Consider the following 25,933-nt stretch of genomic DNA (forward strand, 5'->3'; position numbering starts at 1 on the left):
TTCGCGACGTCGTCATTGCAATTGACACACACCAATCCAACACCACACAATATCACAATGTCGGGCATAGGCGCAGACCTACCGCCACACTTACTGGCGAAGAGGAAGAGACAGGAAGAGGAGGCGGAATCAGATGCTCCGACGACGGCTTCCGGCGCAAAGCGACCGTCCAGTCCAGATGAACCTGAGAAACGACGGAAAGTCTTAGGACCTGCGATGCCACCAGCGCCGCTGGACGAAAGGCCAACCGCTCCACCAGATGCCGAAGACGAAGACAGCAGCGACGATGACGATGATTTCGGCCCTTCACTACCCACCGAAGGCGCCGTCACTGAGGGCTTGAATGAGGATGAAGAAAATGGCATTGAAGCAGAAGCACCCGCACAGCAGCAGCTGAAAAGAGACGACTGGATGATGATGCCTCCCACACAGGATGACCTAGCAGCACGGCTGGACCCTACGAAACAAAGACCCAAAGCATTCAACACAGGCAAAGGCGCAAGAGGACCGAATACAGCAGGTGAAGACAGCTCGACATGGCACGAAACGCCTGAGCAGAAGCAGAAACGATTGCAAGACGAGATGATGGGTATCAGCAAGGCTTCGGCACCTGCGAAATCCGGGTCAACCAAGAGCTCGAAAGTGAAGGACGATGCGACGAAGCACAAGATCCAGGAGCATGTACGTCTTCGTTTCCACATCCAAGTTCCGGAACCACAGGGAGGAAGTGCTAACAATGTTATGCAGGACAAGATCCGCGGACCGTCATTGATGGAACATCACAAAGCAACGAAAGGCCCCGAGGTAGACGACGACCCAAGCAAACGCGCCTTCGACAAGGAGAAGGACATGGCCAGTGGCGCACAGTTCTCGTCCACGCAGAAGAAGGAGATGCTTCAGAAAGCGAGCAATTTCTCTGGCAAATTCTCGGGCGGCACGTACCTTTAGAGTCCAGAACCAAATGAAGTCCACAGCATATGGCATTCCCCGTCGTTTCTGCATCGTATTGGGCAGCAACATGCACATCAGGCTGGACTTGGCAGTCGATGGTGGTAAACCTTCTAACCGGTATGCAACAGAGTGTACGGAACGGCAGTCGTCCTCTCCAATCGTCACAGGCATCATCCATGAAGAACCACAACGGCATCTTCCCGTAGGAATGCCGCTTGAGCATCGCCACCACAACCAGAGAACCACATCTCTTGTGGATGTTCGATAGACACCAGTACCGACGGCATTCTCAGCAGACCACTTCCACCCACGCCATGCACCCTTCTCATCAGTGTGCGAAGAAGTAAAAGACGGGACAGGGTGCGACAGTTGATTAAACTTTCCTTCTAGCTCGCTTCCATGCAGCATTCTTTTCACGTAAGACGGGTGTTCGCCGCCGCGAAGGGAAAAAACGCCACAGATTGCGTGGCCGCATGCACGTCAAACACTGGGTGTGAAGTCTATTCCTTCAATGATTTGAGTGGTGGTGAGATACAGGTACTTCTTGCACGGCTGGACGGCTCTCACGTCAGAGTGAAAGGGGAGAAGGGAAACCGTTTGCGAAATTTTGTGACGCAGTGAGCTCGTGAGGAAGAAATACGTGCAGCTCGCAATCTGTCCTGTCTGACAGTCTTCTGAGCTTGCGTCAATGGCTTGAACAAGACACAATCTTTCGTGGAGAAGAAGAAGATAGAATTTTCCTCAATGTTACATCGCCGCCGCGAAGAAGGAAGGAAGGAACCGGTAACCAGACATGTGACAGGCGCAACTCGTCTGTGCGTGATGAGAGTTTCGAAAGAATGGTGCGACGTGAGTTTCGTCTCATCATCAAAGGCGCCTGGCAAATGCCAGCAGCTTCCCCTTTAGGCTTGGCGCGCTTGCTGCAACCCCCTTCCTTCCTTCCTTCCTGCCACCACCAAACGCCAGCGCCAGTGAAACCTTCCAACCACCGCAAACCAGCCTTCCATTCACCATCACGATCCGAACGGACACGATACTCCTTTACCGAAGACAACACTCACTTCCATCAATCAATCGCTCCATCCCACTCGTTGCAAGATCCCCACACCACACAACACGACCGTCGCAGCCGACCGCCCGCCCGCGCCGCCTCCTTACGAACACCTCCACTCCACCGCAAGATAACCACGACCGCATCTTGCCCTTGCAGTAGTGCGTCGCTCAGAGCCGCTAACAACCGGTCTTACTCGCATCCTCTTCCGCACTTGCATACCGCTATACCGCCATGTACATGTCGTTCTGGAAAAGAGCTGCGGCCGACGACAGCTCGGACAACGGGGGGCTGGGCGAGGATGTCGGCGATGGGCAGTATAATGGAGGGGATTATTATGATGAGGGGGATTATAGTTGGTGGTGGTCGCCGGTAAGGATAATCCACATTGTAGCAATTCGACGGGAGGGTGTGTGCTAATAGTGTGAATGCATAGACCGGCATGGCGGTCCGCTACACGATCATCATCCTCATCTTCGCGTCCATCGTCATCTTCTTCCTAGGAGGATACTGGCACGCGCAGCGCCGCATCCGCAAAGGCCTCCCTCCGCTTCCCTATCACGCCTGGATGGTGCGGAGAGCATATCGTCGTCAACAACCTCAGTACAACTACAATCCCTACTACCAGCAACCGGGCCCCTATCCGCAGCAGCAAGGATACGCTATGCATGAGAACGAGCCACCGCTTCCGCCCCCACCATACACTGCGCCTCCACCTGCGTATGCGCCTCCCGTGGGTGCTAGCAAGGCCATGGCGGATCAGACGTTCCATGCGGTTGAGAGACCTGGAGAGTCGAGTCTGCCACCGCTTCCTCCTGCGGCGCGGCAGTAAGGCATGGAGGAATGGGGGATTGGTTTCATTTTAGTTTCAAGACTGCGGCATTTGAGAACAAGCGTGCATCAAGATACCACCGACGGGAATAGGATATGGCGTAAGGTTGTAAGACTTGACCGGGACAGGCAGGCGTTTAGAGTGAAACTGAAGAGGAAGGTGCGTGAGCAAGGCTGGGTGACATCTTTTTGTATTCCCTAGAAGCGCCGTAGAAGCCAACCTTAACGCAACATCACTTTGATCGTAGATGGCTTGAAGTCATTTCTCATAAGCGAGATAGTGGTGCCCGCTTCGAGGACCCTGGTCAAGCATATGAGGCTGCATTAGTGGCCAATGACCGGCCGTGGTGAAGCTTTCTTTCGTGCGTTAGGACAGAAAGCAGTCCATGATCCGAAGCATGTGCAAGTGGTCTTGGAAACTTGATGAATCTGCCTCGGCTCGACTGTCCCTGTGCCTGTCCTCTGCCCCTGGTCTCGTGGAGCTCGTGTACTGAGATTGGCGCTAGTGAAAGGCATAGGCGGGTGCCGATGGACGAAATACTCCGCAAGGTCGATCCTCTTCGTCGAGCGGCTGCTTCGAATCGAGGGATCAAAGTGCAATCGCAGCCGCGTCTTCCCCCATCCCGCGCTAATGCAGGAACCTTTTGATTGAAGCCATTAATTACCTCACTCGCACGAGGACAGCATGTGGTTGACCATGTTGATCAGGTTCTTGTTCTCCATGGCGGCGGCGACGCGCTCCTTGTCGCCGAGCTGCTTGTTGGCTTCGTCGGCCGAGGAGGAGGTGCCCTCCTTGATGCGCACGTCCACCCGGAAGCGTGGAGGGAGGGCGTTGACGAGGCGCACTTTGACGCCGAGCCCGATGACGGTGGTCAGGGAGCAGGCCGACGTCGTGGGCGTTATCAAGACCTGGACGGAACTAATGCGCGAGCGCGGGGACGATGGCGGGATGATCTGGATGTCTTCGAGATTGACGACGCCCAGGGAGCCCAGGGTGAGGGGATGCTCCGGGTCGGTGATGGAGGAGATGAGGTCGTAGACTTCCTGCTCGTCGATTTCCTCGCGGGCGGTGGCGTCAAGTTCATCTTCGTCAGAGGAGAAATCTGATAGAGCCTCAGGCGAGGACAGAGGATCGGCAAGGCTGGGATATGCTGGGGCCAAGACGTCGAAGATTCCACGCTTGGTCTGCGTTGACGGGGTGGAACGGCGGCGGCGAGGCAAATCGTCCGGGTTGAGGATGGTGGGATTGGCGTTGTCTTTGCCGGGTTCCATGATGCTGGCGAGCGGCGGCACGGTGCAGGGGGCGGCGGTAGTAGTGCGTTGTGGCGTTGCAGTCGCGGCGGGCTGTCAATGTAACTGTAATGCGAGCAGAGGCCAGGGTGGGAGCAGAGCAAGATTGTACAGTTGTATGTCGATGCGGCTGCGGTGGTGAGAGGTGTGAGTGTGAGAGTTCGGCAGGCGGGATGGCAAGCGGCGGCGGCGTTATGGCATGAGCCGAGCTGCGCTAAGGAAAAGTTCACTGTCCCGGCGGCGTCGAGAAGAATGGAGACTCAAATGCGATGCGCGGGAGCCGAGTCAGCTGGGGGTGCAACGAGATGAGACAAGTTGGCGAGCGCACAAATCGCCCGTCAGACTCAGCGTTGGATCTGGATTCGGATATGCGATGGAGTGTTGTCGGGGGCGTGTCGAATGACGAGCAGACGCGCAGTTTGCTGCAGGTCCGGCGGGCGTGGCGACAGACTCGACAGATCCTGGAGAGCGGCGGGTGGTGTGCTGACGACTGTCTGTGGGCAAAGACACGGTGGATGGAATGTGGGCAAGAAGAGAGGCCAAGAAAGTTATCTTCGCACCCCATCGCCAAATCCTTACGCAACGTGTTTGAAGCCGCTTCCGGCAGTCCGAGAGGAGATCGATTAATGATTTTACGCACCTATCTGCTGATGTTAGGGCTTGCTGTTTCCTTCGCCGTGGACAACAAACCCCGAGTGTCCGCTCTCAGAGATCGCCGGTGATGCGCATTTGGATTGGATTTCTGCGACCAGGGTGTCGGTGGTGTGCGTCTAGGAGGTACCGAAAGACCCCACCGCGAGCGAGCAAGCAAGCAGCGGCAGCAGAGCAGAGCGAGCAACCCACTGCCAGTGCCAGTCTGACGGGGTGCCGTCTGTCACAGCCTCCGCCGCGCCGCCCTCGACTCGACCCATCTCGAGCGCCTGTCTGATGTACTTTGTCTTGTCCTCACCTCTCACCACTCCCGCCCTGCCACACCCGTCGCGCCGCCCCCAGCTCACATACGTCTGCCGGCGCTCGCATCCACACGCCTTTCCCGGCACACGCACCGCCATCCCTCTCGCTCGCTGACGTTCGACTGCACGCTGGGTGGGATGCAACGCCTCTGAGATCTGTCTCCCTCGCATGCCCTCTATCACTACCCGTCGCCCGCGACTCGGAGCCTCCGGCCCTGTGGCATCCTTCTCATCGCCAGGCCGCTCATGCCTTTCATAATCACCACGCAGTCCTGGCCGTCCTCCAGGAAACATCTCCAGTCTCGGTCGTCTTGCCCGCATGGATCACGCTACGAATGCGCCGGCCCCGCCGCCCACTCACTCCAAGCAGTATGTCTTCGTCTCCGAATTCCAGAGGCACAAGCGCCTCAAGGTCATGCGAGCCTGTGATGGCTGTCGGAAACGCAAAATACGATGTGACGGCGCTCTGCAAAACGGACCGTGGCCCTGTGGAGCTTGTGTGCGTCTCAAGCTGAAATGTATCCCTCCAACACTATCCGACCAAGACGACGATGAATCGACACCAGACAGCGCTTCGGGCCAGCAGACCTTTTCCTTTCAAAATACCACCTTCCCCACCAGCAGCCCCGTCAACAGCAAGCCCGGAAATGGAGTTTCAACCCAACCTCAGATGGACCACGAGTGGGCCGCGTCCGTACCGCCACACAAGACACCGACTGTTCACCAAGACATCCAGCACGACTTCGACCCCAGCGCATACCACCACCAGGCCTACCAACAGCAACTTCCTCCCCAGCCAGCATACAGTCCAGAGCAGTACTATGCCCATGCTTCTGGACCCGCGCATTTTCAACAAAGTGGCCAAACGCCAAGCTTGCTTCGTACGCAGACTGAGGCGTCGGGCAGCTCGAGTGGCGATCCACAGGAGATTGATGCCTCTCTCCGCGAGCTCTCTGAGCAAATGGGCGACCTGAAGATTGACATTACTTCTGCCGCGCCATACATCATGAGGCCACACAACGCAGCCGATGCCCCTGCGGTGGACGAGGCGGAAGTGATACTACCGCCTTCCGTCTATAGCGACCCAACCGCTCGGATTCCGCCGGAAATGATGCCTTCTGAGGAACGAGCGATGGACTACTTCATGTACTTCTTCGAGCACATTCATCCTTATTGCCCCGTGCTCAATCGGGCCCAGTTTTACCAACAATGGCGAACTGCTCGCGGTTCCATCTCACCTTTGATTTTGGAAGCTATCTTTGCATGTGTTGCGCGATATCTAGAAGAGCCGATTGAATCTCGAAAATGGCTGGCCCTGGCATCCAGGCACGAAGAAAGCTTCAAGGATGTGCCTCGTTTGAGCACCATCCAAGCTATGATTATACTGATGAAGGCACGAGAAAGTATTTCGAAACGAGGATATTACTACCGTTCTTGGATGGCCGTACGATATATGACCAACATGGCGATTGATTTGGGTCTTCATGAACACATTGACAAGCATCTTCCCGAGGATGTTTGTGCTTTGAACAAGTCTGAATGCCTCATTCACACAAGAGTGTGGCAGTCGATATTTGTTTTGGAGATGTTGGTAGGAGCACCACAAGGCAGGACAGACTTCGCGGTTGAACCCGAGACTGTCCAAGTGAGCCTCCCTCTACCTTCACCTGACATCAATGCATACGAACACCAGGCTTCACGACGATCATGTTTTATGGCGCAGGCAGTCAAGAATATCAAATTATCGAATCATCTTTGGCAGACGTTGCGGAAGCAGAAGAAAGACTGGGCTCTTGATCCCGCGTTCGTACGACACAACGAAGACCTACCGAACTGGTTGAGAACCCTGCCGGCAGACTTTCAGATACAGCACCCAGAGGACGGAAGCCCGCCTTGGCTTGGTGGAGACCACTTTGTGGCGGGCCTCCATACTTATCATCACCTGGTCGTGATTATGCACCATCGGCCACAAATGCAGGCGCTGCTAGAGAAGCGTGATCCCGCGTTCAAGGCACAGCTGGATATTTGTCTGTCTTCTGCAATGCAGATGTGTCGCATTCAGGAGGCTCTGTATCGTGACTTTGGCTTCCATGGTCTTCATTTCATGCTTCGCGGGGTCAACTTTACGATCTACTGCGTCTTGACCTGCACGATACTACATTTGGTGAGTTTTCCACTGCGTCACACGTTTACTGCAGACTAACTTCCTCCAGGCTGCAATCACATCTCCTGACCCGGTGTTCAACACCCAAGCTCGACTCTACTTCACGAGGCACATGCGAGTGCTCGAGCACTGTCTTCCCTCTTCGCCTCCCGAGATGCAAGTCCAGATCAACGCACTGCGAGAAGCTTTCAGCGCAGACACTTCTCTACCCTTCGACCTGAAACCTACGCTGGGTCTGCGAAGTCCAAGCATCGACAACCACCCGACACCTCCAAGCACAAACTCTGGCCCTACGAGCGCCCCAGTAACCAATCAGACCTGGTCGAACCTGGATGCAGCATCTTCCAAGACCATGACACCCACGACAGAGTATGGTCATCCATTCGATGCCATGACTAGCCAAGGAATCGCAGCCCGCCCACCGATGTCTCATCACAGCAACAGCTACGAGATGCCTCCTCACACCTCTTACTCTCCCCAGCACCTGCAGCAGGTCACGTCTGCACCACAAATGGGCTACGCCCTGGAACCAGTCATCAGCAATGACCAGCAGACACCTGTCTGGGATCCATCTGGCATTTTCAACCAGTGGAATACCGCGTTCGGAGGTGCTCAAGCTCCACCGCAGCACCCATCACCTCCTGATCCTCGCAGCATGCAACCCACTTCTGCACCCATGATGCCCAATCAGCATTCGCCGCTCAGCGCCAATGCAATGTACGGCGCACAACATCTTCCGGTCAACGCCACCGCTGTCGTGCCAGATACGGCACCTGCTATGCCGACAGTAACACCGGTAATGTGGCAGGACGCCTTTACAAGCGCTTACGTATCTGGACATGGTCAGAAGAGGTACCGAGAGGCGAGTGTCGACCATTCCGCGTATGCCCAGTATCCGACCAGCAAACGTCGTGGATAGCCGGACTATACGCGCTTGCGGACCTCAGTCCCTGTACGCCGAGAAACTCACGAGACAGAATCGGAATCTGGACCATGGCCCTGGAACTGGTTTGGTTGATTCGTCTCGCTCTGTGACGCGAAGATGAAACCTGGCAGAGGGAAGAGCAAGGAAAATGCCAGGTAGCGTACCCTGCTTGTTGCGGAAGTCGGCTTCCGCGAAAACTATCTTCCCGCTCCAAACGGTTCGAGGACTAGGTATCCCAGCGCTTATGCAGCGTGCATGGAATCACCTTCACGAAGAGACAATTGCATGCTGTACTCAGGGCATCTCAAGTCACGTCTACCCTCAAATCACCCAATGTGGAAGATCCCTCCCCATTTCTCGCCAGCCGTCTAAGCAATCGGAAATACGGCCCAGACCTTAGTTGCTCGAGAGGTCAGAGGGAGGACGATGCCATGTCTGTCCATTACACATTTGGCGGAATGAGAAGAGTCAGTCGAAGGCAGCTCCCAATGCCAAGCATCCACTTCGGGTAGATGATTCCGGTCCAACTGCATGCGCTTCACGCCACCGTGTACTCGATATAGCGGTCAACGAGTTTCGAGGGAGTCAACTTGTTTCATGCGAGGGAATTGTTAAGATTAAAATATGTACGAAGGTGACATCACTTAACGCGACGAGCTAAGAGATTTTGAGGCTCGTTGTATACACGACGTCTACGCACTTGCATTTCACATGACACGAGACGATCATCTCCCATCGTCGTCGTCGATCTCTTGCTACATCCGGCAGCTCAAAAGTTCAATGGCGGGGAATGTGGGCACGCGGGGTTCTTGCATGTGGAGAGACTTGGAGTATGATACGACTACAGCAGACGACGGATCTTTTGGGGGTGCATCGCTTTGGGGGTTCAGGCAGGTCGCCCGCATTGATGGGCAGGTCCGGCGTTCTCGTGGCAAAGCTCTGCCGTCGGCGGAGAATGATTTGTATATGAGGATTTGCATTGCCACGTTTTTGAGAGGTGTAAGAGTATCGATAAGAGCGCTCGTCGCTTTCACTGCAACACTTTCACTTTCTCTTGCTCTCGATGCGAAGGCCTAAGCCTACTCCAAGCACCACGAAGCAACGCCACGTCTCGGCGGTGGTCCATCAGACAAACATGGGTCTCTTCAAGAGGGGGTCGTCCGCCCCAGCCAACACAGACAACATCTCGCCCAACTCCTCCTCGCCCGAGCGACAACTAGACAAAGTCGACGCCATCCACCAAGAAACCACCGAACATGAATCCAAATGGCAAATCTCCAAAGCCGGCACCGGCGACGCCGCCATGGCCCTCTTCACCTCCCCAACCGAACTCCACGAACCCATCGACCCGCTCGAAGAAAAGAAACTCGTCCGCAAAATCGACCTCATGATCCTCCCCTACCTCGCCGTCTGCTACGCCTTCTTCTACATCGACAAAACCACCCTCTCCTACGCCGCCATCTTCGGCCTGCGCGAAGACCTCAACCTCAAGGGAACAGAGTACTCCTGGCTCTCCTCCATCTTCTACTTCGGTTTCCTCGCCTGGGCCCTGCCCACCAACCTCCTTCTGCAGCGCCTCCCCGTCGGCAAGTATCTCGGCTCTCAGATCTTCCTGTGGGGGTTCTTTCTCATGCTGCAGGCCGTCGCCAAAAACTTCGCGACCCTGGCGGCGTTGCGCGCCCTCGCGGGCGCCGCAGAGGCGTGCTCCGACCCGGCATTCATGCTCGTCACCGCGATGTGGTATACCCGGCGTCAGCAGCCCATCCGCATGGGCCTGTGGTACACAGCCAACGGTCTCGGGATCGCGCTGGGCGGGTTGTTAGGTTTCGGAATTGGCAATATCAAAGGCAGCCTGCCGTCCTGGAAATACGAATTCCTCATCATCGGCGCGCTGTGCTGTATCTGGGGTATCGTCATGTTCATTTTCTTGCCGGATAGCCCGGTCACGGCGAAGGGGTTGAGTACGCGGGAGAAGAGGATTGCGGTGGAGAGGCTGCGGGGCGATCAGACGGGTGTGGAGAATAAGCGGTTCAAGGCGTATCAGGTGTGGGAGGCTGTGGGGGATTATAAGTTGTATGTGTTTTTCTTGTTGGGGGTGGTGTGTAATGTGCCGAATGGGGGGATCAGTAATTTTGGTGAGTTTGATATCCCTTGATACGCCTCATCTGTACGACGCTGGGACAGTCCGAGCTATGGGAGTGGAGTGTATGTGAGCAATATGCTGATTCTGTTCTGTGCAATACAGGCACCCTCATCATCCAAGGCTTCGGCTTCAGCACCCTCGTCACAACCCTCATGCAAGTCCCCTACGGCGTCATCATTGCCCTCTCGATCCTCCTCTGCGTTTATCTCAACGACCACGTCTCCCGGAAAGGCGCCCAGACTCGCTGTTACTTCGTCCTCGCCTTCCTATGTCCAAGTACGTCCCACCAGTCAACCATCCATCCATCAAGAAATATTGCTAATCCTGATTCGTTCCTCTTCAGATATCGCCGGCGCCTTCGGCCTCCGCTTCCTCGCCCCGGATAATCAGGCTGGTCGTTTGGTCTGCTACTATCTAACAGGTACCACTCTCCCCTTTCTCCCCAAATATCCTGCCACGGCAACTGACTTGAGAAAAATCAGGCCCTTACAACGCCGCCTTCTGCCTCATCCTCTCCCTCACCACCGCCAACACCGCGGGCCACACGAAAAAAGTCATCACCAACGCCGTGCTCTTCCTGGGCTACTGCACCGGCAACATCATCGGGCCCTTCTTCTACAAAACCTCGCAAGCGCCTGGCTACGAGCTCGGCATCTGGAGCATGATCGTCTCGCACCTGATTGAGTTTGTGCTGGTTTTGACGTTGAGGTTTTTGCTCAAGTGGGAGAATGCGAGGAGGGATCGGGTGCAGAGTTTGCAGGAGGGGGGTTTGGAGGGGAGAGATTTGGATAGTACGGCGTTTGGGGATTTGACGGATCGGGAGAATGGGAATTTTAGGTACATTTATTGATTTTTTTGGATTGGAGGTGGCAGTTAGGAGGATGAAGTTGAAGACGGTATGGATGGTTCTTGATGGAGGGAGGTTCATTGCTGCTCTGTCAACCAGCAGTTTCCTTTTCGGATCACTTCGTGGAAACCACGATCACTGGCAAGGAGCTCTTGGACTCTTCGTTGTCGATAGGCCTCAGGCTTCGACGACTCATGTGCTTGCTTACCAACGTCAGGATCCAGCACAATGTCGCCCATCGACACTTCACAAACCCCTCCCCTCTCCCTCCCATCTCCAAAACAGGCAGCTACACTCCCATCAGGAGAAACCGAATCCACAACCTCACGCTCCTCAGCCCTCCCCTCCAAGAAATCCCTCCCAACAAGAAACATCCCCACAAACTCCCTAACCTCCGCCCACCTCCCCACCCTCAACTCATACACCGCTGCCACTAGTCTCGCTTTGAAGAACGCCTTCCCGCCCGCCTCCCGACTCGCCGCCAGCCCTGTCAGCAGCACCATCAGCCTCAGAAACGGCATCTTCCGCCACGGCTCATGAACGTCCGCTTCGATGGCAACGCATAGTCCCTGGACGTGGCGGGCGTTAGAAGGGTGGCGATAGGGCCTACCATTCGCAACAAGATTGTACAAGATCGCATGCTGATGATAACAAACTCGGGCCATATGACCAACCCCATCATCAGGATCATCGCGATAATTCGCCCGCCTAAACTCCTCCAGCGTATCATAAAACGTCTCAAAGACGACCGCGCCCATCGTGGCGTTGATGATGGTCGCTTGCACGGCGGCGAAGGCGCTGCGGAGGAGGCTGTTCAGGCCGCGGAGTTTGAGGGCTTCTGAGGGGGCGATGGCGGTGAAGTCGGCGGTCAGGAGGCCGGAGAGGAGTTCGGACATTTCCCAGGCAGAGGGGGTGTGGGGTGGGGTGGAGGGGGTTGTTAGGGGGTGGGTGTGGAACATTAGGGCTTGGATGAGGTCGAGGCTGTTGGGTGAGGTGTTAGTGGTAGATGGCATGGGTGTTGTGGGAGATGGGAGGACGGACGTTTCGAGCATCATGCTATTGGATGGGGGGATAGCATCGCCGTATTTCTGCTTCAGAATGTCGTTCAATGCGTGGAGGTGTGTTCGTGCTTCGATGTTGGCTCGGGACAGCTATTGTCACGTCAGACTTACTCGACCAAGTCGTCAACAGACACAACACTCACATCAAACGAAGTCAAAAACATCAACGCAGAGATCGTCTCATCCGACTGGCTCGTCTCCGGAAATCGCATCCTCTCGCGAAGTTCGTGCAGCACTTTCGCCTTGTATATGCCTTCTGGCTGAGATGCATTTTGGATCTCGCCTGCGCCGGCAAGGCTGCAGGCCGCGAGCAGCATGGGACATGGAGATAATTTCCAGGCGGTAGATATGACGGCCGTGGCATGTTCGGATGATACTAAAGGTCGGAGCTGATGGAGATCTGGACATGAATTAGCGGAGGATGGATCATGTTTTGCTGAGAGCGGGCGTACAGGAAGCACAAAAGCCGATGATCTGGTCGATTTGAGCGGGACTTTCGAAGGGGTCACAGTCCCATTGAGATGGACTCCTAGGGACTGATGAAGGGACTAGAGCTATCGAGATCGGCTGTAAAGTACTCTGAGCCTCTCTGGGGACAATGCCGGGCGAGAGACGTTGCTTCTTTCTCTGATGTGGTCGATCATTCAACTCGAGTCTGCCTCTACCATTCACTGATCGACGGGCCGCCTTCTCCAATGCAGAAGTCACAGCTAGAGTGCATATCAGCCAAGCTTACGCTGCGTTGGCACGGCCAGAAAGCTCATCAAACCGCGGGTCACTCACCAGCTTGTCTCTCAGCTCTCTGCCTACTCCTAAAGTTCTTCATCGCTTGTGACCGCACCCTTCGCTTTCCAGAGGCATTGCTGCTCGTCAAACTGTTCTGATCTATCCATTCGAGGAACATGCTGGAGCTTTGGGCAAATTGGCTTGGTCGGGTGCAGCCTTGTCGGGATCGGCTTTGGTATTTCACACCCTTCGACGTCACCGAGAGCTGACCAAGGGGGCTATTGTTGAGCGATTGGGCATGGAGACGGAATGTGTTCGGCCATCTCATGCAAAGTCTGGGTGGTGAAGTCTTTCAGCTCAATGAGCGTTTTCCTGATCGGGCTGAGCGTCATCGGCCATGTCGGACATAGCGGTTGAACATCTACACGTTGTCGGTACTTGATGGTTCCAAGGGGTTTGGCATGTCTGATAGACATTTGCTCACTAGACTGATTTGCAGCAATCGCATAGAACTACGGGCAGGACACTCTGGAGCGATACCTTACACACTTGACTCCCCCATGCCTGACGGGTTCGGATCAAGCCTTCCGATCCTTCGGCGTCTCCTCCACGCGATAAACCAACTTCTTCCCACTGACCTTCCCCTCCATCAACTTCTCCAACCCATCAAAAACCCCTATCAACCCATGCCCACAGACGGTCTTCGGGTGCACAGCCAGCTGTCCCGCATCCACCAACCTATGCGTTAGCTCAAAGAACCTTTTTGCATACTCAAAGTCCTCTGGTTGAGCTTCCCAATGTCTTCCCATCTTGTCGAACGCCTCGCCAACGACTGTGTAGCCTGCTGCGTACTTGTTCTCGACATCCGTGCGAGGGTGCGGAGTTACGAGAAGGTAGTTAATGGAGCCGCCCTTGGAGGAGATGGCGGCGCAGCAGATGGAGGGGGAGTCGCCTTCGGCGATGCAGTCGAGCGCCAGGGTTAGGCTGTCGTTCGTGTAGGAATGGATTTTTTCGCCGCAGGAGGGGTCTTTGTAGTCAAAGACTTCTTCGGCCCCGAGCGCTTTGAGGAGGGAGTGGTTGTGCTCGGAGGCAGTGGTAATGACTCTGTAGCCGGAGCTGTCATAACCATCAGCGTGGGTCGGGAGTTTGCAGGTGTGGAGGGACTTACAGAACGGCGTATTGGACTGCTAGAGTCCCTGTTGCTGTGCTGCCACCGTACACCAGGAAGAAGCCATTGTCCTTTCCGTTGCCTGGCTCGGGAAGTCCTAGATTTTGATACATCGATTGGCCGCAAGTGATAACGCCTGTGCCCAGTGTTGACGCATCTTCATCGCTCGTAGCATCAGGGATCTATGAAAGCGTTAGTCCAAAGCCTTATCTTAATGTCAAAAGTAACCTGCCTTAAGTCCAAGATCCCCTTTCATGACACAATATTCCCCAAAGGCCCCTTTCCTGAACGTTAGCATCGACCTCAATGCCATCATTTAATCATCGATACATACCATCCTCAGGCTGAGTTTCATTTCCTCCGTGTACAAACCCACAGACTCTATCCCCTTTCTGCCACTTCTTCGTAACCTTAGGCCCGATGTCCTCAATTACACCACCTAGAACCAAAACCATCAGCAAGCCACTTCGACTGCTATACTTGCCTTCTCAGTCGAAACATACTGAAATCCACCCCAACAGTACATCCCGGCTTCCCCGTGTCTCTGGCAATATGTTTCCTACCCACCGCAACGTCTTGAATAAGTCCATTGCCTCTCGCGACCTAATGGCACGTTTCATTTCTGGGGAAAGTTTTACCAATCCGTCGGATTCAACGCCACACAAGTCACCTTGCAGAGCACGTAGTCGTCTCTAAGCTTTGGAATGGGGACGTCTTGGAGTTCGGCTTTGTTGCCCTCGATGATCTTGATAGCTTTCATTGTGGAGGGGGCCATTGCTTGCTATTGAGAAAGAAGGAACGGACGGGTTGGCTCTTTGGTCCTTCATTTTATCTTGAGTTGAGCGGTGCAAGCAAGAGTGCAACACGTTGGACGGAGAAATTCTTCTCCTAGAATTTCACAACAGATGATTAAAAAACCGTTTGCTGGTGACGAATACAATGCCCCCAAGGCCCGACGTTGCGAGCTTTAGCTTCACTTTACGTGACCTCGTCTCCGTGGAACTTGCTGCTGAGTAACGTCAATGGATACTCTTGAGTCTTGGCTTTGGAGTTGCGAAATGAAGAGCGCGAAGTTAATGACCAGAGATGGGAAGCAAAGAGAGGCCATTAGGGAGGGATTGCTTTGTGATGTTGCGTAGCAGAGTGGCTGCTGTCGTGTGGGAGAAAGAGGCTGGGACAAGGTGAGGTGGTTGCCAAGGGTCAAAGCTTTTTGGCGTGTCGTTTTCGTGTTTCGCCAAAACATCAACGACATCACTCTTGAACTTGGGGGTGATCACAATCATCGAGCCTCGCTTGGTGGACAGCCACTGTGACCTTGACAACCTTCTATGAAGCCTAGAACAACCCAAGATGCACACACTGAGAGTGCATTCTCCACGACACTTGCTATTCAGCAGATCTTGCTGCACACTTCGTCCGCAGAACTCTACGAGCTCAGCCATGTAACCCCTGATGTGCACCAAAAAGGCCTTATAAATGTGCAGCATCACGGCCTACAATCTCACTCAGGACCTTCAACATGGCCGTCACCTTCTCTTCCTCGAGACGCCTTCCAATGACAGCTAAGCCGACCGGAGCATTCTTGTGATTCTCTGGACCTTTGTCTACTATCATCAGCGAAGCTAGGAAACACCGGACAGGAGCTGTTACTCACAGAACTTCTTGACCATGCCATCTCTCCCAGACAGGATTGGCCTATCTGCTGGCATCTGGTCCTTCTCAAGATCAACTCGAGTCACGGGGAACGAGCCAGTCGTGAGATCCAACAGGGGCGACAGTGTCCCATAATGCGATGGGTATGAACTATCATGCTTGACGGCTGGAAACGGCAGGCTAGGCATAATCAACCCATCTATTGGTCGCCCCGTCCCTGTCTGACTTTGAGTGTTCTCCCATCTTTCTGACCATTTTTGCGCCAGCAATGTTCGCTGATTCTGGACTCGCCACATATCCGACACCGATGGCCTAGGGGCGTTGGCGCTGTGTCCGAGCCACGCCTCGAGGTCTGGATGAAGAGGTTCCCCTGAAAGATCTGTATCCCTTTGGAACTCTTCGCCACCATCAGCCGACCACATCTTGTTGATGAGCACCCTCGATTCCTGCATCTCATGAGGGATGTACTCGATCACCCGATGGCCTGCATCTAGAAGCTTTTGTTTCACAATTTCTATAGCCCGGACGAGAGGCGGTGTTGCTGAGACGAAGCCGTCATGATTGGCGATGCCGAAGCAGAGCTGCTGAGGCAAAATCTCTTCTTCTTCGCGCCACGGAATGGGCAGACAGTATGGGTCTAAGCGCCATGGCTTCTCTGCGAGAATACTCGACATAAAAAGTCTGATGTCATCTGGAGACCGACACATGGGACCAGCGCTGGACTTTACTGCTTCTTGTCCAACGAATGTGTTCTGCACGTTCTGGTAAGACACTCTTCCTTGCGAGGGACGTAGACCATAGAGCCCGGTGAAAGAACATGGATGTCGAATGGAGCCACCTGTCGCCGTGGTCAGTTTTCTCGGCCGTTTGAGGAATCGATGGCTCCTTCATGAAGCACCTGTCCACTCACCAATATCAGTGCCCACCCCAAGGTAGCTACCGCCGAGTGTTATCAACGCTGACTCGCCACCAGACGAACCACCAGGAGTCAATGTCCTGTTATGAGGATTCAACGAACGACCAAAAACGTTATTGATCGTTTCGCCCATCATGAGTGTCGCTGGAACGTTGGTCTTTACGTATACTACGGCACCAGCGTTCTGCAGAATGGTGACAAGAGTTGAAGGAGAAGAAGCTGGCTGACCGATCCTTGAGACATATCCAAGCGTGGAATCCAGCCCGGGAATATTGAATTGGTCTTTCAAGCTGCTCATCCGTCAGCCACCATGGAAATTGAACGATCAAGGATTTACCTGATGGCAAGACCGTGCAAAGGGCCGACTACCTGGCCGTCTTCTTTCAACTTGCGGTCGAGCTCCTTCGCCCTTGCTATGGCCTCGTCGAAACAAATCTCCGTCAAGCAATTCACAAGCTGCTGAGCAAACGCCGCACGCTTGCATACCGCCCGAGTCACTTCTTCAGAGGTCCATTCGCCAGCAGCTATCTTGGCTACAACTTTGGATGCATCGACATTGGTCAGCTCTAGCTCCCTGAGTGTAAAGAATCCAGATGTTTGAGGGAAGTTGAACACGTCGTCAACATCCTGCTTTGGCAGAAGAGTAGACGGGAGTCGCCACTCGGCAGGTATCTTTTGCTCTCGCTCGTCCTGCTTTCGTTTCGCTATAGCCTGCCATGGCTCTCTCTCCGAGACTGAATCCATGGCAATCTTGGGGATTGCACGAATCTGAGATTGCGAGCTCGGAAGAACACCTTGCACGTCTTTTGAGCGATTTGATGACTCAGCGTTGAGACACCAATGTAGCAAACATGCATTGATCCTCAACACAGATGAAGCAAAGACGGTCAACTTTGGCTATATCGAGGGCTCCTTCGTGGCCTATCTCTGCGGTATGTAGCTGCAGCAGGCATGCATGCAGCTACTCTACACGCCGTCGGCGAAGCTTATCAATGCCATTTCCAGCACAACTTACGCGGCAGCTTCAACACCACCTTCAATCCTAACGTAACAGGAGCACGGTAATCAGAATCAGGTCGCATGACGATGGCGTTCCCAGTGATCGATATTGCCTCCATCAATGAGCCAGAAGCTCAACTTTCGATCGCCAAGGAGATCACTGAAGCGGCTCGAACCTGGGGCTTTTTACTGCTGAAGAACCACCCTATCCCATCAGCAGACATTGCCTCGATGTTCAAATTGGGCCGTGACTTCTTCATGGAGGTTCCTGAGGACGAGAAAGCCCCCTATCCCATCAATGATCGCTACGTAGTGAGTATTGACCATGTTACGTATGCCCATCGGTAAACTGACAAAAGCTCGATCCCAGGGCTACAATGCTCCACTGAGCGATAGAAAGAAAGACGACAAGGCGTCCATGTGGCTATCAGGCAAACCTGGGTTCCTACCAAGCGAAGGACGCAAAGCCCTGCCGCCGTACTGGCACGACAAGATCGACACCATCGAAGGGTTCAAACACGCCTGCTATGATCTCGTTAGCAAGCTCCTAGTGTGTTTCGCTCTAGCCATGGGCTTGGAGGATCGCAACTACTTCGCTAAAGCCCACGCCGAGGATGCTGGCAACGGCAACCAGTTCCGTATGCTTTGCTACCCGTCTCGCGGCAATGCGCCTTTGAAAACCACGACTCGGATGTCGCCACACTCGGACTCTGGCTCTGTCACCCTTCTGTTTCAGAACTGTGCTGGTTTGGAAGTCGAATCGCCGTCCGACGAGTGGGTTCCGGCGCCTCACATCGAGAACCACATCCTCGTGAACCTGGGGGATGCACTAGCATTCTGGTCTGGTGGTCAACTGAAAGCCACGAAGCACCGGGTGACGTTCAACAGCGTGCCTCATGATATCGAGCGTATGTCAATGGCGTATTTTGGCGCTGCAGCTCCGGATACCGTGCTGGAGCCGCTCAAGATCGATGGTAAGAAGGCATTTGACAAGTACGAAACCAATGGCTTGACCATTCCACCTGGTATCACGGTGGGAGAGTATTCGAAGATGATCATGACGGGCATATATGGCACTGGTATTCATAAGAAGCGGGAGGAGGTTGGTGCAGCCTCGACAGTCGTTCAGGTCGGCGCATGACATGCCTAGAACTCCAACAATCGTAATTTGCGCTTGATACAGCGTGTGCTCTCATTCAGGATCAGTATATTCGGATCCGTTCAAACCAACAAGTGTTTTCATTACGAGTCCTCCCTACTTGAAGAGAAGCACGTCGGAACTTCTCCAGGAGACTTCCCGAAAGCCGACTTCGGCCGGTGACGGAATGTCTCGTGAGCCAATGTTTCCATCTACTTGTCGCGCTACATTCATGAACAGCCTGTATCTGATTGCCACTAACAGACGAATATAAGACAGTCTAGAGCCCCATCGCAGGTAAGTCTTGGCTTCCATCCCGCCACAATCCATCCGCCACGCACGATCAGTAACCATGGCCACCCAGAACGGCAACGACGTCGATATGAGTGCTTCGAAAGCGATCGTCAAGGCACTGCAGCCTTACACGAGGTATACCCCTCCCGTTTCAATCTTTGATCGCCAGTGTACTTACGTGAATGCTCAGCTGTGATGTCGCCGACGCTCTTATCAAACTAAAAGTCCCCCATGGCGGCTTTCTCCCTGGCCTCACAATGTGGTCGCCCAAACGACAAGAAGGCACCACCAAAATCATTGGACCAGCTTATACCGTCAAATACGTCCGGAAGAACTATGAAAACGAGCCGAAACCTGCTTCGCACTACGTACGCCATCCCTCTCCCCCCTTGCTCTCTGTCTCAATAGAATAGAGTATCAGAGCTGACAGGAACTTATAGATTGATACTGTCCCAGCGGGATCTGTTCTTTTCATCTCAGCGCCCCCAAAGATGATCAACGCTTGCTACGGAGGATTGATGAGTACGCGGGCACAGTACTCTGGTGCGGCGGGGTCGATTATCGATGGGCGTTTGAGAGATTTGCAGGAGCATCGGGATTTGGACTTTCCAGTATGGACTCAAGAAATTGTTTGACTGGAGCTTAACTACTAACCTTGTCAAACAGGTCTTCGCCAAAGAGGTCGGCACCACAGCGCCCGCGGAGGTTGCCCGAGTCAGCGAGGTCAACAGCCCCGTCCGCTTCAACAGTGAAGAACAAGAAACCCACATCCACCCGGGAGACATCCTCATCGCAGACCTCAACGGCGTGGTGGTTTTACCCAAAGATCTCGCCGAGCAAGCCGTCGAGCTCATTGCCTCGCAAGTTGAAGCTGATGAGAATACCGCGAAGGAACTCAAGCAGGGGGCGCTGTTTGACGAGACGTCGAAGAAGTATCGCGCGGGTTTGAAGTGGCCGAAGAAGTTGTAAGGGATTGACTCTCAAGATTAGATGAATTCAGTGCAAAGACAGCATTCTTTTCTTCTTGTTTTCCTGCCTGTCAACGTGCAACCGTGATGGGAAGTCGGGTACTCTCTGCTAGTCTTTTGACAGTGACTGTGGTACATGTAGGTCATTGGTCACAATTGATGTTGTGCAATCATAGTCGATCCACGAAATACCTTCGTCTACTGGATCACTTCTAGTCTGTCGCACGGCCACCTTGGAAGCGCCGTGTGACCGCAACGCGGCTGATGACAATGCAGCATCATAATCGACGTCTCTCCATGACCTTTGTTCTCCTTTCAAGACAAAGCAATGTCGCAAACAAGGCCCCGTAGCTGGCCAGTCTGGCCTCGCCAAAGCATGGCCGAGGCCACTACAGTAAATGATGAGGAGAACAAGCCCGAAGATAGCAGCACCAAAGACACAAAGCCTGTGGCGGAAATCCTCCTGAATTGGTTCATCCAAGTCACCGGCCTGACAGCAGCCGTGGTTTTTGGCGTCTTTTCCGTCCTCTCCTGGACGAACTCCCGCGCGGCCAAGGAGCAAGCGAATACCGCCAATTTGCTCTCCTTTGCTTCGATCTGCGCCCAAATCAAAGATGTGAGCCTGCCCATGTCAACATGTCTCGGAACCTGAGCTGAACGCATACAGAACACATCTGCCTTTCTCTCTCAAACGCAGGACCTGTGCGACCTGTACTCGTCGGCGACCATCTCAGCATTGGAGTCTTATCTGAACTCAAGTCTACCTCTGCCGAGCTCGCCTTCGAATCCAAGCGGCTCAGGCTCTGCGAGGCTGTCTACTGGAGCCATCGTCGGAATCGTAGTCGGCCTGAGCTGCGTCTTCGTCATCGTGCCGGTCACCTTCGTTGCGGTACACAGACTTTACTCTCTAGTCAAATTGTTGCAGTTCCTTGCTTTCCTTTGCCGAGTTGTTGGGAAGCCACTTGTCAAAGCCAATGATCTTAGCCATTGAAGCTCGCTCTGGTCTTCTCAGCTGCGCGAGGTCAGGAGTGGCTCGGTGAAATTCGAACTTCTGTTTGCTGCGTCTGTTGGAATTATTGAGATAGAGTCCAACGCAAGTTACTGCACCTAAAGGAAGCCGACGAGACTATTCAGATCACATGGTGTTTTCTCTGTTGGAGGGAGTGAACAAAGTGCATACTAAAACGCAAAAAAGAACCTCTCTGATATACATCCCTCCTGGGAACAGGTGCAAGTCGTCGAGAGTCGTTCGCTTCTGGCCCCCAAAACGATGGCTGGTCTCCCCGTCGTCCAAAAAGTCTAGCTGCATGAAACGTATCAGTGGCAACCATGCACGCATAAAGTGGCGCTTCTTTCTTTCAGCTACCTCTCACCGGTAAAACTATCTCTCGTAGTGCAACAAGAGGCCAGCCAGCAAAAACTGACCCGACTCCGACAATAGCTTCAACCATGGTGAAAATGAGCGTCAAGATCAGACGTCTTTGCCGTACGTCTCTTCCAGCCCAACAAAATGCACCCCCCACCACAAACATCTGGCGGCTGATAATTGCCTCCTTGCATATAGCTTTCGTCGGATACCACCATATCTTGATGATGATACTCACAGTCGTGGTTGTGCTTGGAGGTGAGGCACTCGCAACCTTATAGACGAGCGTGCCACCAGAGCACTGACAGAACCCGTCGGGAAAAAGCCATCGTACTCGCAGGCTGCAATCCCCATGGCAGTGGCCCGGAGAATGTATATCTCTTGTCGGTTTCGTACGCCTCAGAAAGCGCCAATCTGGCTGTCAGAGCGGGCTATTTCGGGGTCTGCGTTCAGGACGGCAGTCAGGGCGACGCATGGAGGTGCGGGAGCGGAAGTGATGACTTCGCGCTGCGCGCCGTCATGAATGGAGGTCGTAACGATTCTCTAGGCGCTGTCGCTTTGGCGTCACATTTAAAAAACGATGTCGTGTTCCCCGGTCTGCTGTAAGCGTAGCTGTCTCCCCTCTGATGTCACCGATCTAACAGCGCCATCAGCATCGGCGGCCTTGCACTTGAAGCGCTATGCTGGGCCGGGCTCGCGAGTTTTGAAGGCTGGCATGAGGAGCAGGACCCAAGTACAGGCGAGGATCTTGACATCAAACCCTTTCCGAGTCGATCGGTGACTCGGGCATGTATTGCGGCCTCGGGGCTGGCGATGGTTTTCTTACTCGTGTCTGCCTTGTGGCAACACGTAACGGCCGCCGCAACACTCTCTGTCGCCAGATCAGTCACACACGGCCAGCTGAATGGGAGTGTGGGAGCAGTAGCCACGGCTCTGGTCTGGCTGACCTTCGGGCTGTCCGTTCTGCCGTTTCTTGGGCTATTGGTTACGGCGTGGTCGATGCACATCCTCAATAGACTCGTAGACGGTTGATCTCGCAAATGTAAAGAGACCTCAAACATCGCCATATCCACTGTCATTTGGTGAAGCAAAGTCCGACGGGAACTCTGACGTCGATGCGTTCACTCGTCGGGAGATGATGGCCCCTGAGACCCACAGGGCTATGCGCAGCTCCAGCGGGACTTTGTTCTCTGCGCTTGTACTTCGCACATCCGTGTACGCAGTAGCACATGTCCAGGCCACAGCGATGCCTATCGGGACCAGCAGGAGCATGATCAACACATTCAAGGCAGAGCCCAAGTGGACGTTCGTCCAAAGGAACGCCACAGGGACGGCCGTGAATGAACCCACGAACAGGAAGATCAGGAATGTCGACGCCAATCCTCCACGCTTCAAGGCCTCTTTTAGCGTGAGCAGTATTAGCTGTCTTGTCGGAATCCGACTACCAGGTTTCATTTTACTGGCGGCCCATAAGCTCTCCTGTGCACTTTGCATGCTTTCGACGATAATGGAACTTCGCATAATGGTGCGGGCGCCGTAGCAGATGACGAAGACTATGAGAGCCGTGATGATGAAGGTCCGCAAAGGCACGCCGTTTTGGAGTTCGTTGACCTGCATGCTGAACAGTCCGCAGCAGAAGGTCAGCGGAATGAAGACAAAGGCCAGTTCCGTGAGTTTGGTCACGGTCTCTGCTTCAGCAATACTGCGTCGGCTCTCGAAGAGGCCCATCTCAGCTCTTAGGGCAGCGTACGCCTTCTCAATGCGCTGTGAGAATCTCTGCGTTCGCGAGTCAAGTTCCTCGATGATCTCTTCCACTCGTGCTGGCCGGTCGTTTGGATCGTTGAAGGCAAAGTCAATGAACTCATGAAGGCTTTGGCCGATCTCAGCGGCCTTTGACTCGAAATCGTTCAGGAGCTGTCGCCAGTCTGCCAGTCTCCTGGTCATCAAGTAATCGTCTATGGAGTCCTCGCTAATCTCTTTGAGGCAGGTGTCGAGACTGTCGAAGAAAGCAATCGAGTCAAGTCGCACGACTTCCAGAAGCGCAAGTACTGGATTCGTCTGATCATGCATGACTGAAAGCCAGGACTCGACGGCCGCAGCTGTGCTCGTAGCCCATGATGCCTGCTCGAGATGTTGCAATTCATCTTCGCTGATGTTCAGCTTGTTTGCGGGCAGCTGGAGAGGCCCTCTGACTCTCGACGGTAGGAATATTGTCAAGTCGACTTCTTTGACGATGGGATCTCTTTTAACCTTGGTAGGCACTGGATTGAGTCTCAATCGCGTCTCGGTCACGGTATGTGAATCCGTGATTGTAGGCATAGGGTCCACCAGAAGGATGACTTGAGGCTTCTGTCAGCTATCGGGATTGCTAACGGACTGCAAAGAGACTCACGAGTCGGCACATGAGCATCCTCCACTCTAAAGATAGTAGCCTTCTCTTCCCAAGCACAGGGAACGCTCTTCTTAGAGGCCTTGGCCACTTTGGTCGACAGTAACCGGCTTCTACGGAAGATGTTCGAGGTGATCCTAGCTCTGTGATATATGTCTTTCTGCGACACGAACCTCGAGGGACCCGAGTTCCCATACATCCTGCCTTGGCCTCTCTTCCAACACGTAACTATTTTCTGAGACCAAGAAAGACAGACGTCTTCTTCTTCTTCTCCTTCTTTGTCACCCGAAGCGACATCAAGAAGCTGGTCTAACTTTTCCGGGTCTTTCAGCCATGCTGCTGCACCGGCATCCAATCTCACTGGTCGATACCATTGAATCGATGCCTTTGATGTCGCCATGCCGCATGTGTTCCATCTGCCATCGTGATCGTCCTTGGCATGCACCTTGTTGGAGAAGCGACCGCGGCTAAGCTGCAGCGCAAATGCTTCGGGGTCGATATGAAAAGCCGAGCCGAGCACATCAATTGTGTCTGGGGAGAGGTCTTCTGCTATGATCAGTTTTGATGTGATGTCTTTTGCCGGCTGTTCGGTGAGTAGTCGCCATGCTTCCTGATCTCCAAGCCAGGACTCATTGCCCTCCTTCACGATGCGACCTTTATAGTCAGTGAGGGTTCCGTAGAAATCGAATCCAAACACAGCTCCAGCGTTCATGTTGCGACATTCCCAATTCGACCAGTTTAGACTTGAGAGATGAGGCATGCAGTGGATCAGAGGCTGTATCAGGTCTGCGTACGATACTGGGTCGCCTTCTGCCGGATCCGATGCTGCAGCATTGGACCCTGAACGTGAATCAGGAAGTGGGAAATTACCAGCGTGTGCATGTTGTTGTGACCAATCCGCATGAGAACTTGTGGCTGCGTTCTGAAGCTGGTCCAACGAGCTCAGGTTCAGCGTGTCGAGGGGAATGCCATTATCAACTGAAGACACAAAGCTACCCACTGTATTTGCTGATGCCACCGAGTTCGATTGTGACGGTGGCAGGGGAGAAGTCCATTCTTGCGGTCCACTCGCTGGGGCAGCCGAAGTCTTCGAAGCAAGTTGTACCAATGCTTGCAACGAGCTCGAAGTCGAAGCAGGAAGAGCCACATTCAAAGCTGACGTCGAATGCTTTGAAGAAGCATGGCTTGCGTTACTGACATGACCTTGCTGATCCTGCAGTTGCTGCAAAGAACTCGTCGCCGGGACCAGAAGTGCAACATCCCCAATGAAGCTCGAGTGTACAGAGGCTGTGTCGTCTGCAGGTCTCTCGATAGCAGTATGTCCTTGTGTTCGTCTTAGAGAGCTTGCCTCCGAAGGCGGAAGAGCGACATCCAAAGCCAAGGCAGGCTGGGCGAAATCTGCATCGCCCATACCTGTGTGTTCCCGCACTAGTCTCAGTGAGCTCGACTCAGATGCCGGTAGACCTAAGCTGGCTGCAGAATCCAGCCAAATGTTAAAACCGTAAGTTCTCGAAGCAGTAGGCGCAACTCCCAATTCAAAGGTAGACTGGACGGACGCTACATCGCCCATCCTCGTGTGCTCCTGCAACTGCCTCAGCGAACTCGACTCACTTGCCGGTAAATCCACATTGGCAGCAGAATCCAGTCCAACATCAGAGCCATGTGTCCTCGAAGCAGTAGGATCAGATGGCGGTAGATGCAGATTAGCCGCAGTATTGAGTTCAGTACCAGAGCCCTGAGTCCCTGTAGCGGTAGGCGCAACTCCCAGACCCAAGCTAGACCGCACAGAAGCCGCATCCCGTGTCCCAGCGTTATCCCATACCTGCCTCAACGAACTCGATTCCGACACAGGCAGAGCCACCTTCGCAGAAGAGTGCACAGCACTCACAGAGTCGGAGCTGATCGATGCTGCCTCAGGCTGAGTCGCCGAATCCCGCCCATCAGCGCGTCGGAGGTCTCCTTGAGAATCCATCGAAGAGTTCGAAGAGGCCATCATTCGCGATGCCGTCATCCGCACGATAAATATTCCGAGGAGACTTCTTCGTTGACAGTGTTTGGAAGGTCGTATCTCGCTTTGCCAGCTATGTCGAAAGGGAACGC

At 54.0% G+C, this 25,933-nt stretch overlaps 12 protein-coding genes across 12 annotated transcripts; 7 read left to right on the plus strand and 5 right to left on the minus strand.

Annotated features, from left to right (window-relative positions):
• Nucleotides 1–57: 57 nt before the first annotated feature.
• Nucleotides 58–948, plus strand: M409DRAFT_25437 (uncharacterized protein; the record flags this gene model as incomplete). Its single annotated transcript, XM_033807687.1, has 2 exons — nt 58–681; nt 748–948. 2 exons carry the CDS (start codon nt 58–60, stop codon nt 946–948), a joined length of 825 nt encoding a protein of 274 aa, XP_033664979.1.
• Nucleotides 949–2,236: 1,288 nt separating this feature from the next.
• On the plus strand, nt 2,237–2,834 carry M409DRAFT_68026 (uncharacterized protein; the record flags this gene model as incomplete). Its single annotated transcript, XM_033817657.1, has 2 exons — nt 2,237–2,374; nt 2,439–2,834. The coding sequence occupies 2 exons, from the start codon at nt 2,237–2,239 to the stop codon at nt 2,832–2,834; spliced, it is 534 nt and encodes a 177-aa protein (XP_033664980.1).
• A 665-nt stretch (nt 2,835–3,499) lies between these two features.
• Nucleotides 3,500–4,105, minus strand: M409DRAFT_56811 (uncharacterized protein; the record flags this gene model as incomplete). The annotated part of the gene is made up of 1 exon (XM_033813406.1): nt 3,500–4,105. The coding sequence occupies one exon, from the start codon at nt 4,103–4,105 to the stop codon at nt 3,500–3,502; it is 606 nt and encodes a 201-aa protein (XP_033664981.1).
• A 1,290-nt stretch (nt 4,106–5,395) lies between these two features.
• On the plus strand, nt 5,396–8,159 carry M409DRAFT_25440 (uncharacterized protein; the record flags this gene model as incomplete). Its single annotated transcript, XM_033807688.1, has 2 exons — nt 5,396–7,240; nt 7,290–8,159. 2 exons carry the CDS (start codon nt 5,396–5,398, stop codon nt 8,157–8,159), a joined length of 2,715 nt encoding a protein of 904 aa, XP_033664982.1.
• Nucleotides 8,160–9,300: 1,141 nt separating this feature from the next.
• Nucleotides 9,301–11,158, plus strand: M409DRAFT_25441 (uncharacterized protein; the record flags this gene model as incomplete). The annotated part of the gene is made up of 4 exons (XM_033807689.1): nt 9,301–10,300; nt 10,411–10,584; nt 10,652–10,729; nt 10,791–11,158. The coding sequence occupies 4 exons, from the start codon at nt 9,301–9,303 to the stop codon at nt 11,156–11,158; spliced, it is 1,620 nt and encodes a 539-aa protein (XP_033664983.1).
• A 74-nt stretch (nt 11,159–11,232) lies between these two features.
• M409DRAFT_25442 (uncharacterized protein) lies at nt 11,233–13,120 on the minus strand (the record flags this gene model as incomplete). The annotated part of the gene is made up of 5 exons (XM_033807690.1): nt 11,233–12,136; nt 12,197–12,306; nt 12,360–12,616; nt 12,669–12,926; nt 13,000–13,120. 5 exons carry the CDS (start codon nt 13,118–13,120, stop codon nt 11,233–11,235), a joined length of 1,650 nt encoding a protein of 549 aa, XP_033664984.1.
• Nucleotides 13,121–13,520: 400 nt separating this feature from the next.
• On the minus strand, nt 13,521–14,885 carry M409DRAFT_68030 (uncharacterized protein; the record flags this gene model as incomplete). The annotated part of the gene is made up of 5 exons (XM_033817658.1): nt 13,521–14,058; nt 14,111–14,267; nt 14,445–14,549; nt 14,614–14,669; nt 14,749–14,885. 5 exons carry the CDS (start codon nt 14,883–14,885, stop codon nt 13,521–13,523), a joined length of 993 nt encoding a protein of 330 aa, XP_033664985.1.
• A 695-nt stretch (nt 14,886–15,580) lies between these two features.
• Nucleotides 15,581–17,423, minus strand: M409DRAFT_25444 (uncharacterized protein; the record flags this gene model as incomplete). Its single annotated transcript, XM_033807691.1, has 4 exons — nt 15,581–15,714; nt 15,765–16,601; nt 16,674–16,969; nt 17,017–17,423. The coding sequence occupies 4 exons, from the start codon at nt 17,421–17,423 to the stop codon at nt 15,581–15,583; spliced, it is 1,674 nt and encodes a 557-aa protein (XP_033664986.1).
• A 342-nt stretch (nt 17,424–17,765) lies between these two features.
• M409DRAFT_25445 (uncharacterized protein) lies at nt 17,766–18,819 on the plus strand (the record flags this gene model as incomplete). Its single annotated transcript, XM_033807692.1, has 2 exons — nt 17,766–17,990; nt 18,049–18,819. The coding sequence occupies 2 exons, from the start codon at nt 17,766–17,768 to the stop codon at nt 18,817–18,819; spliced, it is 996 nt and encodes a 331-aa protein (XP_033664987.1).
• A 379-nt stretch (nt 18,820–19,198) lies between these two features.
• On the plus strand, nt 19,199–20,079 carry M409DRAFT_68032 (uncharacterized protein; the record flags this gene model as incomplete). The annotated part of the gene is made up of 4 exons (XM_033817659.1): nt 19,199–19,245; nt 19,301–19,478; nt 19,551–19,721; nt 19,777–20,079. The coding sequence occupies 4 exons, from the start codon at nt 19,199–19,201 to the stop codon at nt 20,077–20,079; spliced, it is 699 nt and encodes a 232-aa protein (XP_033664988.1).
• Nucleotides 20,080–20,454: 375 nt separating this feature from the next.
• On the plus strand, nt 20,455–21,069 carry M409DRAFT_25447 (uncharacterized protein; the record flags this gene model as incomplete). Its single annotated transcript, XM_033807693.1, has 2 exons — nt 20,455–20,694; nt 20,746–21,069. The coding sequence occupies 2 exons, from the start codon at nt 20,455–20,457 to the stop codon at nt 21,067–21,069; spliced, it is 564 nt and encodes a 187-aa protein (XP_033664989.1).
• Nucleotides 21,070–22,497: 1,428 nt separating this feature from the next.
• Nucleotides 22,498–25,826, minus strand: M409DRAFT_25448 (uncharacterized protein; the record flags this gene model as incomplete). Its single annotated transcript, XM_033807694.1, has 3 exons — nt 22,498–22,844; nt 22,905–23,783; nt 23,837–25,826. The coding sequence occupies 3 exons, from the start codon at nt 25,824–25,826 to the stop codon at nt 22,498–22,500; spliced, it is 3,216 nt and encodes a 1,071-aa protein (XP_033664990.1).
• Nucleotides 25,827–25,933: the final 107 nt, after the last annotated feature.

This window comes from Zasmidium cellare (assembly GCF_010093935.1).
Source record: "Zasmidium cellare ATCC 36951 unplaced genomic scaffold M409scaffold_27, whole genome shotgun sequence".
Taxonomy (NCBI): Eukaryota; Fungi; Ascomycota; class Dothideomycetes; order Mycosphaerellales; family Mycosphaerellaceae; genus Zasmidium; species Zasmidium cellare.